This window comes from Tachysurus fulvidraco, chromosome 3 (assembly GCF_022655615.1).
Source record: "Tachysurus fulvidraco isolate hzauxx_2018 chromosome 3, HZAU_PFXX_2.0, whole genome shotgun sequence".
In the NCBI taxonomy this organism is placed as follows: domain Eukaryota; kingdom Metazoa; phylum Chordata; class Actinopteri; order Siluriformes; family Bagridae; genus Tachysurus; species Tachysurus fulvidraco.
In genome coordinates, this window is record NC_062520.1 from 916,414 (window position 1) to 936,371 (window position 19,958).

At 44.2% G+C, this 19,958-nt stretch overlaps 1 protein-coding gene across 5 annotated transcripts in view; it reads right to left on the bottom strand.

Moving 5' to 3' along the window:
- The window catches only part of LOC113647398 (ankyrin repeat and fibronectin type-III domain-containing protein 1), an 88,345-nt gene extending 69,453 nt beyond the window's left edge, over positions 1-18,892 (bottom strand). The window contains exons 1-3 of one of the 5 annotated variants that reach the window (XM_027154103.2): positions 18,728-18,892; positions 15,037-15,094; positions 2,260-2,441 (exon numbers count right to left, since the gene is read on the bottom strand). In XM_027154103.2, coding sequence (XP_027009904.2) covers positions 2,260-2,441; positions 15,037-15,074 — 220 coding nt within the window. In that variant the 5' untranslated portion in view covers positions 15,075-15,094; positions 18,728-18,892. Of the gene's footprint in view, positions 1-2,259; positions 2,442-2,966; positions 3,284-15,036; positions 15,095-18,727 lie in introns of those variants that run through there. The other 4 variants (XM_047811508.1, XM_027154100.2, XM_047811510.1 and 1 more) reach the window with 4 other exon arrangements.
- Positions 18,893-19,958: the final 1,066 nt, after the last annotated feature.

Below are 19,958 nucleotides of genomic sequence, written 5' to 3' on the forward strand. Positions count from 1 at the left end.
GGAACATCTTCAGGGAGGCTGCAACCAATGGCGACTCCATCAACTTGGAGGAGTACACGGCATCAGTGACCAGCTACATCAGCAACTGCACTGACGACATGACCGTCTCCAAGACCATCACCACACGCTGCAACCAGAAGCTGTGGATGACTGGTAAAGTGCGTGCGCTGCTTAAGACTAAAGACCTAGCCTTCAGAACAGGGGACAGGGCGGCCCTAAGAACAGCAAGGGCCAAACTGTCCCGAGCCATCAGAGTGGCAAAGCGTACACACGCCTAGACAATCCACAGCCACTTCCAGGGCAGTGGAGACACCCGGCGCATGTGGCAGGGCATACAGGCGATCATGAACTACATGACAACTTCTCATAGTGATGCCTGAATGACTTCTACGCTCGGTTTGAGGTGCAGAACAACATAGAGGAAAGGAAGACCATCCCTCCCCCCAACAATCAGGTACTCTGTCTATCCACGCCCAATGAGAGGAGATCTCAATGCAGAGTTAACCCATGGAAGGCAGCTGGACCAGGCAACATTCCTGGCAGGGTGCTCAAGGAATGTTCTTGTTTCTAGTTACTGCTCATCGCTAGTGGAGTTTGTGACTGTTAAATGCAGGCCATTTTATTTACCAGGGGAATTCACCACGGTTTTCATTGTCGGAGTCTACATGCGAGTGTTTGGTGTGTGTATTAAATGTGTCTGTTTGGTGTGTGTATTAAATGTGTGTGTTTGGTGTGTGTATTGAATGTGTATGTTTGGTGTGTGTATTAAATGTGTGTGTTTGGTGTGGGAAACAAATATCTGTGTTTCACTCAGACACTCTGGTGCTGGTGACAGTAGTTGCTTAGCAACCAACATGGGGAAAATTATGGGGACTTAGTTCTTTAAGCAAAAGGAAAAGATCTTGAGATGTTTAACTCAGAGAGAGAGAGAGAGAGAGAGAGAGAGAGAGAGAGAGAGAGAGAGAGAGAGAGAAAGAGAGAGTTGAGAGAACTGCTGTGATAAAAAAAACTAATGATGCAACAAGATATAAATAAATAGTAAATAATTTAAGAATTCTGCAGATTTAAATGCTTATTTGATTTTGATGTGACTAATGATGAATAATACAATGTGTTATAGTACGAATGCATGAATATGTTTATACACCAACAGAATGAACATGCAGAACTCTGCTAACCAATTCTAACTAACACCCACTGTGACCTTCTCTCTACAGACATGATGGTGGATGGAGTCTGTCAGCAGCTGGGCTCAGAGGGTCTGATTACATGATACATGATACCCCTCTCTCTCATCGATCTCAGGGGCAAGAGGCAGTAAGGGAAGCAACAAGGACCACTGATTTAAAATAAAATATTAATAAAACACTGCTGACCAAACACCAGCTCAGAAGGAGTGCAGCATGCGTGATCTTCAGCAGGTCGATCCTATAACACACCTTTTGTAGAGTATCCGGGCCAAGAATGTAATGTAATTGGTCCACCATGGCCATGGACCACATGCACCTCAGGCTGGGTATTGACTTTCATAAGACACAACTTTAGAGGCCCGGTGTTCAACCTCTTAGCCCCTTATTAACACATAGTCACAAACACCAGACATGCAGTCATGGCTATAGACCAAGAATAAGCCAGAGAGTGGTATACCAGGGGCAGTGGATTGCTAGAGAGACAGATTAAATGAAATGCATCTTAACTTGATAAATTCTGGATTATATCTCATCAGCATAAAACTAGCATCTTTGCAAACGTAAATAATTTCTCTGTCCCGATGCTGCTCTAGAAATCCGTTTCAACTGCTAGCAAAGATAAAAATTAAATTTATATAATAAAAAAGCTTAGCCATTATATCCACCAGTACACAGTTTCACTTTTTTCCTCTTCTTGTTTATTAAGATGAATCCCCTTTTTAGGGATTTTCCTCATTTGTAGGTGTATCTTACCCATCAGTGGCTCTGAAAGGGTTCTCACATGCTGGCATTTTCATCGATATTTCCATAGCCATCCAAACAAACTTCCTGCATTCACTGTCCTGTAGCTGTGCCTCAGGTGAGATGCCCCCAGAAGAGAGAGACTATTAATGAATCGTTAAAGGTACTACCCCCTGGAAGCCATACTGTACATGCCTGACCTTACACTAGTCTCAAGAAGACTGTGCCTCAGGACTAACCAAAAGAACTACTAAAGATAGCCACACATTGTGGTCTGATGCCAAATGTGGTTGAGAGTAATAAAAAATGTGTAATGACAATGCAGTACCTGCAGGGGGCAATGTGCAGGCACTGAAGTGGGTGGGGCTAGATGACAATTGGGAGCAGGGCTCACTTCCACCATCCAGCTGAGAGTTCTGATTCACTCTTCCCACGATGGGAGATTGAGGGATGCTGGGTAACGTTCTAGACTTGGCCAGCAGGGGTCTCTGAAGACGACGCTCTAATAACCTGCAAAAAAAAAAAATGTATCACTTTATCCACTGGCAATGCACATTTCTGCAAACATACATAAATAAAACCCATTAGTCAAAGATTAAGCACAATACCTAAAACACCAAAATAGTGTTGCATGTCAACTATGAATTGTTTAAAAAAGAAGAAAACGTAATCTAAGAATTGTAACAACAAAATCTATAGATTATTAGGAAAAGCAGGGGAGGATCAGAGGGGGTTAAGGGGGGGTCGGGGGAGTGGGGAGAGGTTTGAGGAGGCACCAGTTTAATATAAACCACATAGTGATATCAATTACACAAACTCTACTGTATTATCTATAGAAACACTTCAGACACACACATCAAATCATTTTTTTGACGTGTGCGTGTGTGTGTGTGTGCATGTCTGTGTGTGTATTACACTTTCTCTTTCATACACATGCACAAATTCAACAACAAATGCACATACAACACTTATTCACAAACACTCAATTTGCCATATGAGTGTCTTGTACACACACAGACACACACTGTATTGTACCTGGCCTCAGCTGCACTACAGCAGTAGCTTCCACTGCGGCGTCCGTCTCTCCAATTAATCAGCTTCCCAAAACTCGCCATTATGTGTGTGTGTGTGTGTGTGTGTGTGTGTGTGTGTGTGTGTGTGTGTGTGTGTGTGTGTGAGAGAGAGAGAGAGAGAGAGAGAGAGAGAGAGAGAGAGAGAGAGAGAGAGAGAGAGAGAGAGAGAGAGAGAGAGAGAGAGAGAAAATGAGTGTGCATGTATGTGTAACAATGTCCTCCGTGTGTCAGGCTGTGAATGTTTTCTTCCAGCAGTCCACAATTCACCTGAGTATCATTCTCCCTCTCTCTCTCTCTCTCTCTCTCTCTCTCTCTCTCTCGCTCTCTTTCTCAGCCTGCAGCATAAATAGAGCGAGAGGAGTTGTCTGCATCACGCATACACATACACGTGCGTATGCACACACACACACACACAAACACACACACAAATATACACGATAATGCTAAAAATAGCAATGTTAGTAACTGCCTGAACACTCACCCCCGCAAAGTGAGAGAGAGAGAGAGTAAGAGAGCAAGAGAGAGCTCCTCTAAGTTCACATAGATAATGATAAAAGACAGCACAGTTGCCAGATCCCCTCACCGGTAAATCCACCCACATAAAATAAGGAAAACTGAAGAAAGGAACATTAGAGAGCAAAAGAGACCTTCTCGTCATTATTACTATATTCAGTCTCTCTCTCTCTCTCTCTCTCTCTCTCTCTCTCTCTCTCATATCTGGGACATTCATTCTTCTGAATACTTAAATTACATTCAGTAAATCCTCATTTTTACATTTAATATTTTATAGAATTTTTTTAAATGCACTCAGATTCCCACGTACTGTAAAGCCTTATGACCAGCTGTGAGTGGACTGTATAAGCCATCAATAAGATGAAGAGAAGTAACATGCTTTATATTTACAGAGATGTACCACGCATGATCACACCATTATGTGCTTGTTGAACATCTTCCAGATGTATTCCCTTTGCTGTTGTAATGAGCTCCACTCTTCTGTGAAGGTTTTCTCCTAGATGTTGGATTGTGTCTGTGGTTTTTTGTGTTCATTCAGCTACAAGAGCATTAGTGAGATCAGATACTGATGGTGTACGAGTGAGGAGGTCTGGAGTACAGTCGGAGTTCCAGTTCATCCCCAAGGTGTTTGTTCAGTGTAGTTGAGTCAGAGTCAGAGTCAGGGCTCTGTGCAGGACACTCGAGTCCTTCACTCTACATGGATGTGCTTTGTGCACAGGGACATTGTCATGCTGGAACAGGGCTTGCACTCTAAGTGCCTTTTTACACCCGGTCACTTCACGTGTTGTCTCTGATCCGATAGCTATCTGATTGGTTAAAACTGTTCCATTTACATCAGACCACATAAATGCGTCTCGGCGAATCAGATATCGATCCGATCTTTCTGCTCCCGCCCAAAATGCTAATATATTTGACCTCATTTCCGGGGTAACTGAAACAGAACACACTTTGGTGTCTGCGGTTTTCAGAACGCGATCAAAAAGAAGACGTAAAAACTGGTTACGACGTTTATGCTACAAAAAACAGCGTTTACTGTTTGTTGCGTTTTCGCTGGCGGCAGCAGCGCGTTTTAAGCCCCGACGAGACGCCTGAGTGAAAGATCACCTGCGAGTGACGTAGTTCCATTTGGGAGGAGTTTAGCGCTGACGTATGTTGCTTGAACAACCACATTCATTTACACCTGTCCAGTTTCATCTGAAACGCGTCCCAGACCACCTCCTGAAGGGGTTTGTACATCGGATTTATATCCGTCTCCAAAACGTTTCGGAGGGCATTTAGACCTGGTCTTTTTACCATCAGACAGCTATCGGATCACAGAAAACGCAGGAAGTGACCAGGTGTAAAAAAAAATCTTAGTTTCAGTGATATAATACTGTAATGTAACAGAACACAGAGACATTCTGCACAACTGTGTGCTTCAGTGTTTTTTCTTTCTATGGTCTATTTTGTCAGACAGCATAGCTCTCTGTACAAGTGTTGTGTGTTTACTCAGCCCACACAAGATGACAGCTTTAATAAGGGACAGCTTTAAGGGTTATTCTGAGCATCTCACAAACTGATTAATTCACTTTGGCTGTTTATTCAGAAAAGATGCTGACCAACTGTGACCCTGCATAACAAGATTATTATTATTATTATTATAGTAAAAATTAAATGACATAAGTGTAGAGGTATATAACAGCTAGCAGCAAAAATCGTTCAACTTTTTACAGAATGAGTTTATGTTTACATGTTTAATGAAGGATCATATCCATGAAACTACTATCTGAAATGAACCATTTCTTTGAGTCACTTAGATAATGATGTTAGCATTAAAGCCAAGAATACTCACTCAGGATACAAATGACACAGACAACAAAGGCAAAGACACAAGCCTCTACACCAATGCATCTCTTAAACAGGTTTAGGGTTTGGCTTGTGGATCCTCATCGTTCACCTATCAGACCATGGTCAGTATACCTCAGAGAACAGTCCACAGGGTCTGTCATGAGCCATTAAGTACATCATTCTCCATATTGCAAGTGCATACTACTACAGGTTGTTTGCTCACTTTAGCCACTGATTCCATTTTACCTTTTTCCTCCATTTGTATCAAGAGCCTGATACAAACATCTTTCCCTCCATTTGGAAATGATGATGTGGGTAGATGATGATGATGGTTTTGATTTAAAGAAAAGAAAAGCCACATGGAAGGATCTGTCAAGGAGTAAAACTCCTGTCAACTTCTTAAAATGCCTTCCTCAGTGATGGAGATTTATCAATTTAGATTTTTGGAATGAAATGTGCCATAATTCCAGCAACAGTGTGAGTATTTCTGAACAGTGGTGCTCAAAAATGGAAGAACCACGGACTTCTCTGATTGACACTGTTAGCAGTACTAACTTTCACACCTCTGCTTCATGAAGACCCAGACAATGAAAGCTGTTAACTCCTCACTGGCTAGGGGAATTTTGATAGTTAATAGGAGAGCAAGAACCTTCCATGGGTTTACCCAGCTACTTCTGTATGGTCAAAGCCTGTTCATGTCTCAATACAATAGCTCAATTACTCACTGAATATAAAGATGAAAATAAAGAAGCAAAACACTAAGCATACTCTACATTCAACATTTCCTCTGCATGTGCTTGACACATTTTTACACAAGGAAAGGAGCTTAAATAATTCATTTCAACCACAAGACGTTTCTTCAGCTTATAATATACTGTATATGAGCTAAATATTATGAAATTATCAAGCGTAAATAATTAATAATAAGGTACAATAAACTAGCATGAAAATGTTATAGAAAGGTACGTAATCATTAAGTACGGCAAACTTTCAGCTTTTCCATTGTGTGAGCTGCAGGATGTTTAGTTATTCGCCGGACGCCGGAAATAGCAGGTAATATTAGGGTCTTAGGCAAGCATAGATACTCAAAGGTAGATTAACACATAGGAGCTAATGATATACGCCTTCATCAGTCAGAGAGTATTAAGAGTAATATTGTAGAGGAGTGTAAATTAGTAAAGGCGATTTCTGATGCTGTAGTATGCTCTGGCTCCATCCCAATGTGGTATGGCGATGTAGCTGACAGCAGGGCAAGGCTGGCCTGTTAGAATGGGAAGGTGTCCATCATTCCACTAGGGAAGGTGCTGCTCTCATTTCTTGCAGTATAGCACATACAAATAGGGCCAGGGAGCAGACAAGCAGTCAGCTAGCTGCATTAATACAACAGTCTGCTAGCTGCATTAAATCATCACATTGGGTTCACAAAATAGAGACTGTGTTTGTTTCCCGAGCTAAACAAAAAAACTATGAACACTCAGAAAATTAGTTTTAGTAACCTTATTAGTGTAAAATTAGATCATAGTGAATACATAGCCAGCACCTTTGATCTGAAGCTAGGACTGTTAAATATAAGATCTCTTGCATCTAAAGCTCTTATGGCTAATGAATTGATTACAGATCAGAAGTTTAGTGTTCTGGGGATGTGGTAGCCTAGTGGTTAAGGTGTTGGGCTAGCAATCGGAAGGTTGTGAGTTTGATTCCTACATCCACCAAGCTGCCACTGCTGGGCTCCTGAGCAAGGCCCTTAACCCTCAATTGCTCAGTTGTATAAAAATGTAAGTCTCTCTGGATAAGGGCATCTGCTAAATGCTGTAAATGTAAATGTGTTTAACAGAAACATGAATCAAACCAAACATGTTTATGTTTATACATAAATACATCAGCCACACCTAACAGGCAGGGGAGGAGGTGTCGCAGTTATTCATGATGATAAACTCAGCATCAATCAAGAATCTAGACACATGTTTAACTCATTCAAAGTTCTTTATACTAACACATATGTAGCCACAAAACTATGTCTACTGATTTGGTTCCTCTGATTGTTAGTTACAGACCTCCTGGAATATATTCTGAATAAATCTGTGAATTTGCAGACTTCATTTCAAACCTAGTTGTTTCTTTAGACAAAGCAGTAATTGTTGGAGACTTTAATATTCATTTTGATAAGTCAGAAGATCCTCTGAGAACAGCAGATGTTTCCATCTTAGATTCTGTAGAAGTTAACCAGAATGTAATAGGACCCACTCATAATGGAGGTCTCATTCGATCTCGTGATCTCTGACCATCATCTCATTTCATTTAAATTGCACTTCGGACACGATATTTGTCACATCACCGTGTTAAACGTACATTTACGTCTGCTACTGCAGAGGGATTTACCAACAACCTCCTAAAATTATCATCCATTATTGGATCACCATCTGACCCCTACACACTTCCACATTTAAACTGTCATCTTGACCAACAACCTTTCCACTCTTGATTCTCCTCAGATCCTTCCTCAACTCATCCTTTTTAATATTTCCTATTTCTTGCTCTACAATATTCCCCCTTTCTTTCCCTCTCATTTTCCTCATTTATCCGCTCCTCAAAATACTTCCATCTTCTCTGCACACTCTCCTGTCAGCACCTTTCCATCTCTATCTTTAATCATCTGTTGTATGTCCTTCCCATCTCTATCTCTCGGTCTCATTAATCTGTACAAGTCCTTCTCACCTTCCCTCATGTCTAAACTGTCATACATCTCATCATATACTTACTGTTTGGTCTTACTGTTATAATATTATATTTAGATATTTTGATTTTGTTTATATATAACATTTAATACAATATTAAATGTATTAAAAATTGTATTAAAAATACAAGATTAATATTAGATATATATAAATGTGTTTGTATTTGTCCCCAATGAACAAGTCTGAGGTGACTCAGGTGACTGTGGGGAGGAAAAACTCCCTTAGATGGTAAAGGAAGAAACCTTGAAAGGAACCAGACTCAAAGGGGAACCTCATCCTCATCTGGGTGACATATATATACTGTCTGATAAATGTTATATTGTTGAGGAGATTGTTGAACCACCTTATTGTGGTGGAGGGGTTTGCATGCCTGAATGATCCTAGGAGCTATGCTGTCTGGGGCTTTCTGCCCCTGGTAGGGTCTCCCAAGGCAAACAGGTCCTAGGTGACAGGCCAGACAAAGAGCAGTTCAAAAACCTCTTATGAAGAAAATTAAAGCAAGGTCCGTGACATCGCCCAGTATGGCGCAACCAAGGCTCCACCCTGGAGCCAGGCCCGGGGCTGGGGCTCACACCCCACAGGACCCGGCCGGGCTCAGCCCGAAGGAGCGATGTGGGGCCGATCTCCTGTGGGCCCACCACCTGCAGGAGAAACTGTAACTGGCTGGTGCAATGTGGATTGGGTGGCAGTCGAAGGTGGGGGCCTTGGCGACCCAATCCCTGGACACGGAATCTGGCTCTAGGGACATGGAATGTCACCTCGCTGGGGGGGAGGAGCCTGAGCTGGAGCAGGAGGTTGAGAGATACCGACTAGAGATAGTTTGGGCTCTGGAACCCAACTCCTCGAGAGAGGCTGTACTCTCTACTACTCTGGAGTTAGCCCGCGGTGAGAGGGGGCAGGCTGGTGTGGGCTTGCTCATAGCCCCCCAGCTCAGCAGACATGTGTTGTAGTTTATCCCGGTGAACGAGAGGGTCGTTTCCCTGCACCTTCGGTTTGGGGAGAGGTCTCTCACAGTTATTTGTGCTTATGGGCCAAATGGCAGTGTAGCGTACCCGACCTTCTTGGCGTCTCTGGGAGGGGTGCTGGACAGTGCTCCGACCAGGGACTCTGTCATTCTACTGGGGGAATTCAACGCTCACGTGGGCAGTGACAGTGACACCTGGAGGGGCGTGATTGGGAGGAACGCCCCCCCCCGACCTGAACCCGAGTGGTGTTCTGTTATTGGACTTTTGTGCTAGTCACAGTTTGTCTATAACGAACACCATGTTCAAGCATAAGGGTGTCCATCAGTACACGTGGCACCAGGACACCCTAGGTCGGAAGTCAATGATCGACTTTGTGGTTGTTTCATCTGACCTCTGGCCATATGTCTTGGACACTCAGGTAAAGAGAGGGGCAGAGCTGTCAACTGATCACCACCTGGTGGTGAGTTTGGTCAGATGGCAGGGAGAAGTTAGACAGACTTGGCAGACTCAAATGTATTGTGAGGGTCCGCTGGGAACGTTTGGCAGAGTCTCCTGTCAGAAAGATCTTCAACTCTCACCTCCAGCAGAGCTTCAACCAGATCCCGAGGGAGGTTGGAGACATTGAGTCCGAGTGGACCATGTTCTCCACCTCCATTGTCGACACAGCCGCACGGAGGTGTGGCCATAAGGTCTCCGGTGCCTGTCGTGGTGGCAATTCCCGAACTCGGTGGTGGACCCTGGAAGTAAGGGATGCCGTCAAGCTGAAGAAGGAGTCCTATCGAGCCTGGTTGACTCGGGGGACTCCGGAGGCTGCTGATAGGTACCGGAGGGCCAAGCGAGCTTCAGCCCGGGTGGTTGCAGAGGCAAAAACTCGGGTATGGGAGGAGTTCGGTGAGGCCATGGAGAAGGACTATTGGTTGGCCTCAAAGAAATTCTGGCAAACCGTCCGGCGCCTCAGGAGGGGGAAGCAGTGCCCTGCGCACACTGTTTACAGTGGGAGTGGGAATCTGCTGACTTCGATGGGACATCCTCGGACAATGGAAGGAGTACTTCGAGGATCTCCTCAACCCCAATGACATGTCTTCCACTGAGGAAGCAGAGGCAGAGGGCTCAGTTGTGGACTCATCAATCCCCCAAGCTAAGGTCACTGAGGTAGTTGAGAAGCTCCTCAGTGGCAAGGCACCTTGGTACCTCAAGTCTCTGGATGTTGTGGGGCTGTCTTGGTTGACACGCCTCTGCAACATCGCGTGGTGGTTGGGGACAGTGCCTCTGGACTGGCAGACTGGGATGGTGGTCCCTATGTTTAAGAAGGGGGACCAGAGGGTGTGTTCCAACTACAGGGGGATCACACTCCTCAGCCTCCCCAGAAAAGTCTATGCCAGGGTACTGGAGAGGAGAATTCGGCTGATAGTCGAACCTCGGATTCAGGAGGAACAATGCGGGTTTCGTCCTGGTCGTGGAACACTGGACCATCTCTATACCCTCACCAGGTTGCTGGAGGGTTCATGGGAGTTTGCCCAACCAGTCCACATGTGCTTTGAGGATCTGGAGAAGGCATTCAACTGTGTCCCTCGTGGTGACCTGTGGGGGGTGCTCTGGGAGTATGAGGTCCGGGGCCCTCTCCTAAGGGCTGTCCGGTCCCTATATGACCGGAGCAGGAGTTTGGTTCGCATTGCCGGCAGTAAGTCAGACTTGTTCCCGGTGCATGTTGGACTCCGGCAGGGCTGCCCTTTGTCACCAGTCCTGTACATTATTTATATGGACAGGATTTCTAGGTGCAGTCGGGGGCCGGAGGGAGTCCGGTTTTGGGGACCACAGGATTTCGTCTCTGCTTTTTGCAGATGATGTTGTCCTGTTGGCTTCTTCAAATCAGGACCTTCAGCGTGCACTGGGACAGTTTGCAGCCGAGTGTGAAGCGGCGGAGATGAGAATCAGCACCTTCAAGTCCAAAGCCATGGTTCTCAGCCGGAAAAGGGTGGCTTGCCCCCTTCAGGTTGGTGAAGAGCTTCTGCCTCAAGTGGAGGAGTTTAAGTATCTTGGGGTCTTGTTCACGAGTGAGGGAAGGATGGAGTGGGAGATCGACAGGCGGATCGGTGTATCTTCTGCAGTGGTCTGTTGTGGTGAAGAAAGAGCTGAGCCATAAAGCAAAGCTCTCTATTTACCAGTCGATCTACGTTCCTACCTTCACCTATGGTCATGAGCTTTAGGTCATGACCGAAAGGACAAGATCCCGGATACAGGCAGCCGAAATGAGTTTCCTCCGCAGGGTGGCTGGGTGCTCCCTTAGAGATAGGGTGAGGAGCTCAGTCACTCGGGAGGAGCTCAGAGTAGAGCCGCTGCTCCTCCACATCAAGAGGGATCAGTTGAGGTGGCTCGGGCATCTGTTTCGGATGCCTCCTGGACGCCTCCCTGGGAGGTGTTCCGGGCATGTCCAACCAGGAGGAGACCCCAGGGAAGGCCTAGGACATGCTGGAGGGACTATGTCTCTCTGCTGGCCTGGAAATGCCTTGGTATTCCCCCAGAAGAGCTGAAGGAAGTGTCTGGGGAGAGGGAAGTCTGAGTGTCCCTGCTTAGACTGCTGCCCCCGCGACCTGGCCCCGGATAAGCGGTAAAAAATGGATGGATGGATGGATGGATGGATGGAAGGAGAATGTTGTCCTCAATCCTGGAGGCTCTGGTACCTTCTCCCTGAAAGAAGCAGGATGAACTGGAGGTTCGATAGGTGTGAGCTCTGCTATGGCTCTGCTAGTGAGGTGGGTGTGGAAGATGTCCATAACGGAGAGCTCCACTGGAGCAGTCAGCTCACCTGGCACCTGTGTTTGGTCTTAGTGTTGCTGGTGATGAGGCCCACTACAGTTGTGTCATCTGCAAACTTGACAATATGGTTGGTACTGTAGCTGGGTATATAATCATGGGTCAGCATGGTGAAGAGAAGTGGGCTGAGCACGCACCCTTCGGTGCCCCTGTGCTTAGCGAGGTGAGCTTAGAGGTTTTTTTGCCGACCCGTACATTCTGTGGTCTCTCTTATAAAAAGTCCAGTACCCAGTTACAGAGAAATGAGTTGAGTCCCAGTTGTCTCAGTTTGTTTATTAGCTGCTGGGAGATGATTGTGATAAATGCTGAACTAAAATCCAAGAACAGAATTCGCACATAGAAGTCTTTGGTGTCCAGGTGTATAAGAGCTGGATGGAGAGCGGCTGAGATGGCATCATCCGTGGACCTGTTAGCTCTGTATGCAAACTGGAAGGGGTTGTGGTTGGGAGGAAAAATGGATTTTATGTGCTGCATGGCCAGTCGCTCAAAGCATTTCATAATGATTGGGGTTAGTGTAATGGGCCGGTAGTCGATGTGGCTGGATATTTGCGGCTTTTTTGGGACGGGAATTATTGTGGTGGCCTTGAAACACTTTGTGGATGAATGTTTGACTCAGCAAGATGTTAAAGATGTGAGTGGTCCTTAGCACAGTCCTTTAGAACCCAACCAGGTATGTTGTTTGGTCCAGCTGCCTTGCATGGGTTGATCTTCAGGAGGATGTATTCCATGCTGACTGGGGTCAGGCATATATCTCTCTCTTGTGGGAGAGGTGTGATCTGTGCCTGTGTGTTGTTTTGGGTTTCAATCGGCCATAGAATCCGTTGAGGCAGTTAACTAGAGATAGGTCACTGTGACAGGTCTGTGGAGGTGGTTTATAATTTCTTAGCATTTGGAAGCCTTGCCAGGGGCTCTGTGTGTCACTGGTGTTGTTGAAATGTCCAGATATTTTATTGCTGTATTGTTTTTTTTGTTTTTTTTTGTTTTTTTGATAATTTCATCGGACCAGAAATACTCTCCATCACCTCTTCTAACTCACAGCCTACTTGTGGAACATAACCACTTACCACATTCAACATCACCCCTTCAATTTCTAAATAAATTTAAACCGATGACCCTGTCTGACACTCTTTTTACCTCACAACTACTCCTACCCCATTTCTCTTCCAATCCACACCATAATAAAAAGTTTGTATCCCCCTCCAATACTACATACCTTCTCCCCTTCCACCTGGTCTCCTCCTACCTCCCTTCTCTCCATCATGTCCACCAGCTCTCTACCTTTCCTTGTCATTGTATAAACATTAAGAGTCCCTATACTCAGACCTCTACTCCTGTCTTTCCTCTTCTCTCTCTGTCTACAAACCCTTCTCCCTCCTCTTCTGTGGCCATGATAATTTGACATTTAGATTCTAGTATAACAACAACATCAGGCATCAGTTGCTGCTAAACTAAAATACATGACCATGGCTCCAACAAACACACACACACACACACACACACACACACACACACACACACACACACACACACACACACACACACACACACACACACCTTTTCCAAATTGATTTCCATTCAAAAATGACATTCAGAAGCTTTGAACCTATAACAGACTTCAATAAGGATTAATAATAAAAGACTTACAGCTCTTCTTCTGCTCCTGCGCTTAGCTTTTTGACTTGACATGACTAGGGTAAGTATAAAGAATGACAAAGTGTGTTTCTAACTTCCTTTTGTACCTAATGGTTATGTTATGTGTGTTGATTGTGATCTGTTGTTTCTGTAAGTTTGCCTTATAAAGCATTGAATAAATTCCTGTTATTAATGATGGTTTAACTCCAGTATGTAGGCTCTCAAATCATTACAGAATCTCTGTATAGATTTTCATGTTAAAGAGAATAAAAACATTGCAGTCCGTGTGAGGGTTCAGGTAATCATGGAGTAAGTGTTAAAGTGTTCTTGCTAAGAGAAATCATTTTGGCTTCAGTGGTTTATCACAACACATCTCTTGTAAAGAACCAGGAATGTGCAAAGGTAGAACATATGCAGGGATGTTCTTCCCAAAAAGACCACGTATTAACTATAGAAGAAAACAGATATGCTAGTAACCCTGCAGTTCTGAGAAACATGAGAAACACTAGCCGTTGTCGCATTACACCTCAGGCAGTAATGCAGCTGCAAATCACAGGTTTATATTAATGCACTTGTTTTAATATGTTATCATTTCTATAGTAACAGCTCATTCACAGAGACATTATGTAAACAGAGTGATCAATGACCTGTAAAGAAGCATTTATTTACATTTATGGAAGGAGTCTCCAGTGTAAAATTATTTCTTAAAATTAATTATTATAAGTCAATAAATTAAAAGCACAGTCAGCAATGAAGTGTCTGTCTAGTGACTTACGTACACTCTAACACACACACACTCTCACACACACACACACACACACACACACACACACACACACACACACACACTCACATGAGTCACATTTCAGTAACGCTGTTCATCAGATGAATAACACCTTCAATCTAAAGCTGCAAAATTTTTTCACACACTCCCCACACACTGTCCCCAAACACACACACATACACACACACACAGACACAAACACACACACACATATTCTGGACTACAAGATAATTTTATGGTCTGGGTATAGTGTGGGTGTAGTTTGGGGGAAGTGTGGGTGTGGCCTGGGTGTAGTGTGGAGGTAGTATGGGTGTGGTCTGGGTGTAGTGTGGGTGTGGTCTGGGTGTAATGTGGGGTTGTATGGTGGTGATCTGGGTGTAGTGTGGGTGTGGTCTGGGTGAAGTGTGGGTGTGGTCTGGGTGTAGTGTGGGGGTGGTCTGGGTGTAGTGTGGGGTTGTATGGGTGTGGTCTAGATGAAGTGTGGGTGTGGTCTGGGTGTAGTGTGGGTGTGATCTGGGTGTGATCTGGGTGTAGTGTGGGTGTGGTCTGGTTGTGGTCTGGATGTAGTGTGGGTGTGGTCTGGGTGTAGTGTGGGTGTGGTCTGGGTATAGTGTGGGGTAGTGTGGGTGTTGTCTGGGTGTAGTGTGGGTTTAGTGTGTGGTCTGGGTGTAGTATGGGTTTAGTGTAATTACGTCTATATTAATTATTAAAATATGATTTTGTGTTAATTGTAAATGAATAATAATGAGAAGCTCGACATACTCTATGAATTCATCCATTTCCTGTTGATCTCTAATCATGCTACATCACTCCTGATGTCCTGTAGAGAGGGAGAAAGACAGATAGAGTAAAAGACAGAAAAGGTGGATTGTTATTATTATTATTATAGATTGATTGATCAACAATTGATTGATAAATATACTCTAAAACTTTTAGTAAAAATGATTAATTCTATACTAAATGTAATGCCGTAATCATCGTGCAGCGTGTTAGATCTGCCAGTGCTCATCCCAACACGCACTCACAATAATCACACATTATTCATTCCTCTTTTCCTTCTTTGTCTCTCTTCCATCCCTTCATCACTTTCAGTACAGGAAGTATAACTGTTTCAGGAAACACACACCTACATCTATAGACAGTGTGTTAGCTATCACAGAATATTATTATTTATTCTCTCTGGCTTTCAGTTTTACAGTGTGTGTATCCTGCTAAATGAAGTTTAATCAAAGCAAGTGCTTCAGTCACTGTCTGTCTCTCTGTCTGTCTCTCTCACTGTCTCCTCTCTCACTGTCTCTCACTGTCTGTATCTCTCACTGTATGTCTCTCTGTCTGTCTCTCTCACTGTCTCCTCTCTCACTGTCTCTCACTGTCTGTCTCTCTCACTGTATGTCTCTCTGTCTGTCTCTCTCACTGTCTCCTCTCTCACTGTCTCTCACTGTCTGTATCTCTCACTGTATGTCTCTCTCACTGTCTGTCTCTCTCACTGTCTGTCTCTCTCACTGTATGTCTCTCTCACTGTCTGTCTCTCTCACTGTCTGTCTCTCTAACTGTCTGTCTCTCTCACTGTGTGCCACTGTCTCTCTCTTTCACCCGTCTTTCCATTTCCGTTCTCATACACGTATAGACTTGACTTCCCTCTGGCTGCACTCTGGCACACTGAGGTTCTGTAAACTTGATTAACACTGAATTAATGAGTAAGACTACTGACACACCTGGACAGGTGTTACTGAGAGAGACAGATAGATGGAAATATATAGAACAAAAAAGTATGCATTTTGTGTGTGTGTGTGTGTGTGTGTGTGTGTGTGTGTGTGTGTGTGTGTGTGTGTGTGTGTGTGTGTGTGTGTGTGTGTGTGTGTGTGTGTGTGGATGAGTGTGTGGCCCCAGGACAACAGCTGGTATAGGCGTCAGTACAGGTTCAGACACAGAGTTCACACACACACACACACACACACACACACACACACACACACACACACACACACACACACACACACACATTTAGATATTAGTGAAATATACAAAAAATGATAAGATACTGAGTGAAGTGTGTGAAAAGAGATTATTTCTACATTTCTTTTATGAGTTCAGTATTAAACACAGAGTACACAGAAAGAGAGAGAGACACACACAGAGTACACAAAGAGAGACACAAAGTAAATAAAGGGAGAGACACACACAGAGTACACAGAGGGAGGGACACATACAGAGTACACAGAGGGAGGGACACACACAGAGTACACAGAGGGAGAGACACACACAGAGTACACAGAGGGAGAGACACACAGAGTACACAGAGGGAGAGACACACAGAGTACACAGAGGGAGAGACACACACAGAGTACACAGAGGGAGAGACACACACAGAGTACACAGAGGGAGAGACACACAGAGTACACAGAGGGAGAGACACACAGAGTACACAGAGGGAGAGACACACAGAGTACACAGAGGAAGAGACACACACAGAGTACACAGAGGGAGAGACACACAGAGTACACAGAGGAAGAGACACACACAGAGTACACAGAGGGAGAGACACACAGAGTACACAGAGGGAGAGACACACAGAGTACACAGAGGGAGAGACACACAGAGTACACAGAGGGAGAGACACACAGAGTACACAGAGGGAGAGACACACACAGAGTACACAGAGGGAGAGACACACAGAGTACACAGAGGGAGAGACACACAGAGTACACAGAGGGAGAGACACACAGAGTACACAGAGGGGGAAGCACACAGAGTACACAGAGGGAGAGACACACACAGAGTACACAGAGGGAGAGACACACAGAGTACACAGAGGGGGAGACACACAGAGTACACAGAGGGAGAGACACACACAGAGTACACAGAGAGAGACACACAGAGTTCACAAAGGGAGAGACACACAGAGTACACAGAGAGAGACACACAGAGTTCACAAAGGGAGAGTCACACACACACAGAGTACACACTGAGGGAGGGACACACAGAGATACACAGAGAGGAAGACACGCACAGAGTACACAGTGAGACACACACAGAGTACACAAAGGGAGAGACACACACATAGAGTACACAGAGGGAGGGACACAAAGAGTACACAAAGACACACACACACAGAGTACACAGAGGGAGGGACACAAAGAGTACACAAAGACACACACACAGAGTACACAAAAAGACACACACAGAGTATACACACAAGGGAGGGACACAAAGATTACAGAGAGAGAGAGAGAGAGAGAGAGAGAGAGAGAGAGAGAGAGAGAGAGAGAGAGAGAGAGAGAGAGAGAGAGAGAGAGAGCAGAGGGAGGCACACACAGAGTACACAGAGATAGACACACAGAGAGACACACAGAGTACACAGAGAGAGACACACAGAGTACAGAGAGAGACACACACAGAGTACAAAGAGGGAGGGTCAGACACAGAATTCACAGAGAGAGGGACACACACAGAGTACAAAAAGAGACGCACAGAGTACACAGAGACACACACATTTCACAGAGAGAGGGACACACACATATATACAGATAGCTAGAGAGAGAGAGAGAGAGAGAGAGAGAGAGAGAGAGAGAGAGAGAGAGAGAGAGAGAGAGAGAGAGAGAGAGACTGTGCAAAGGTCATTTACTTTCCTCCATCTGTTGTGTGTGTGTGTGTGTGTGTGTGTGTGTGTGTGTGTGTGTGAGTGAGTGTGAGTGAGTGTGAGTGAGTGTGTGAGTGTGTGTGTGTGTGTGTGTGTGTGTGTGTGTGTGTGTGTGTGTGTGTGTGTGTGTGTGTGTGTGTGTGTGTGTGTGCATCTTTTTCCAGCTATCGCTCCGTACAGGACACACATTACATTCTGACTTCCTCTCTCTCTTGTCTCTCTCTCTCTCACACACACACACACACACACACACACACACACACACACACACACACACACACACACACAGGACATTTCAGTCAACAGTGTTAAAATTGTACATTCAGTTCCTTAGACGATTCCGATTAAGGCACAAAACCCGACTTTAATAAATGTTTAATATGTAATAAGTGTTTTGTTTTGCTGTAGTTTACAGTAACCAAGGCTTCACGTGCAAGGCATTCGCTTCACTGTTTCTATGGCAACGACGAACGCACGCATCTGAAGTCCTGCTGAGGAACAATATGGTGGTATCACAAACCCCCTTAAAGTTCCCTCAGTAGGAGCCCTAGGGAGCAGCACAGTGTCACTGCTGAGCTGTTTAACACACGGAAATGACACAAAGTGCTCAAATCTCACAAACACTAATCATTATAAAGGAGAGAAAATACAAATGTAACTTTAACATAATCTCCGTGTTCGGGGCTTCACACACTCATCACTTTATATCACAAATATAACAACGGTCTGTGACACACACACACACACACACACACACACACACACACACACACACACACACACACACACACACACACACACAGTTACACATACCTCCAGTCTCCGTCCCGCTGACAGTCCCTTTAACGCCCCTGAAACAAACTTAAAGATTTGTAGTTGTTGTAGATTTGTAAAGTTCTCTCTCTCTCTCTCTCTCTCTCTCTCTCTCTCTCTCTCTCTCTCTCTCTCTCTCTCTCTCTCTCTCTCTCTCTCTCTCTCTATGTGTGTGTGTGTGTGTGTGTGTGTGTCTCTTACTTTCTGTGTGTGTGTGCGTGTCTAACACTGTCTGTGTGTGTGTGTGAGTGTGTGTCTCTCTCTTACTTTCTGTGTGTGTGTGCGTCTCTCTCTCTCTCTCTCTCTCTCTCTCTCTCTCTCTCTCTCTCTCTCTCTCTCTCTCTCTCATTCATTATTCCAGTGCGCGCGGATGCTTCTCTTTCGCTCAAAATTTACATACTTATTTGCATGCTGTTCACTGATTGGACGCTTGGCCACCCACATATTTTGTACAGTAAGTACAATCATATGTCAAGTTAATTATTTAGTTGATGTTTCAAAGCATTTAAAAAAATAACATTTGAATTATTAATGATATAAAAATAGGAAAAAAGCACAAATAAATAAAAGTGTGGTTTAAAAAGAAACTTAACTTGGTTTAAAACATAGACATAAAATCTATTTAAATTCCACACTTTATTCCCTTTGTGTTTGTTTATCAGTTTTATTGTTAATGACTGCAGCCATTGTCCTAATTCTGTCCATCATGTGGGAGACTGTTTGCTGTAGGAGACACTGGGATTTATAAAGTGGAAATAATGTGCATAACTTTTGGTAAGATAAAACTTTCCATCTTGAAACCAGTCAAAGTTTTACTAATGAATCCCCGGGAACTTTAATCTTGGATAAAAGATCAGAACCGTTTTAAAGACATTCCTTTAATCCTCAACTGATGACATCATCATTAATTGTAGTATGTTCAGATATCTACCCTTTAAATACAAAGTGAAAGACACGTGTTTGTACTCTGCTAACTGTTAGCTCTTCAGTAGCTTTCACTGATCAAATCAATTAGTGTCATTTCAGCAGGTGGTGAATGTGATGTTTTGGTAAATGATTCATGAAATGCCACGGCTTATGAAGGGCTTTATAATGACTCACTGAATGACTATTATTTGTTTTGCATAAGAGCTCGGTTCATTTTCATGCCTTATATTTTCCCAGAGTGAACATGGAAAGCACAATGAATAGTCTTTCAGTACTCTCTGGAAATTAAAGTCTGATGCTAAGA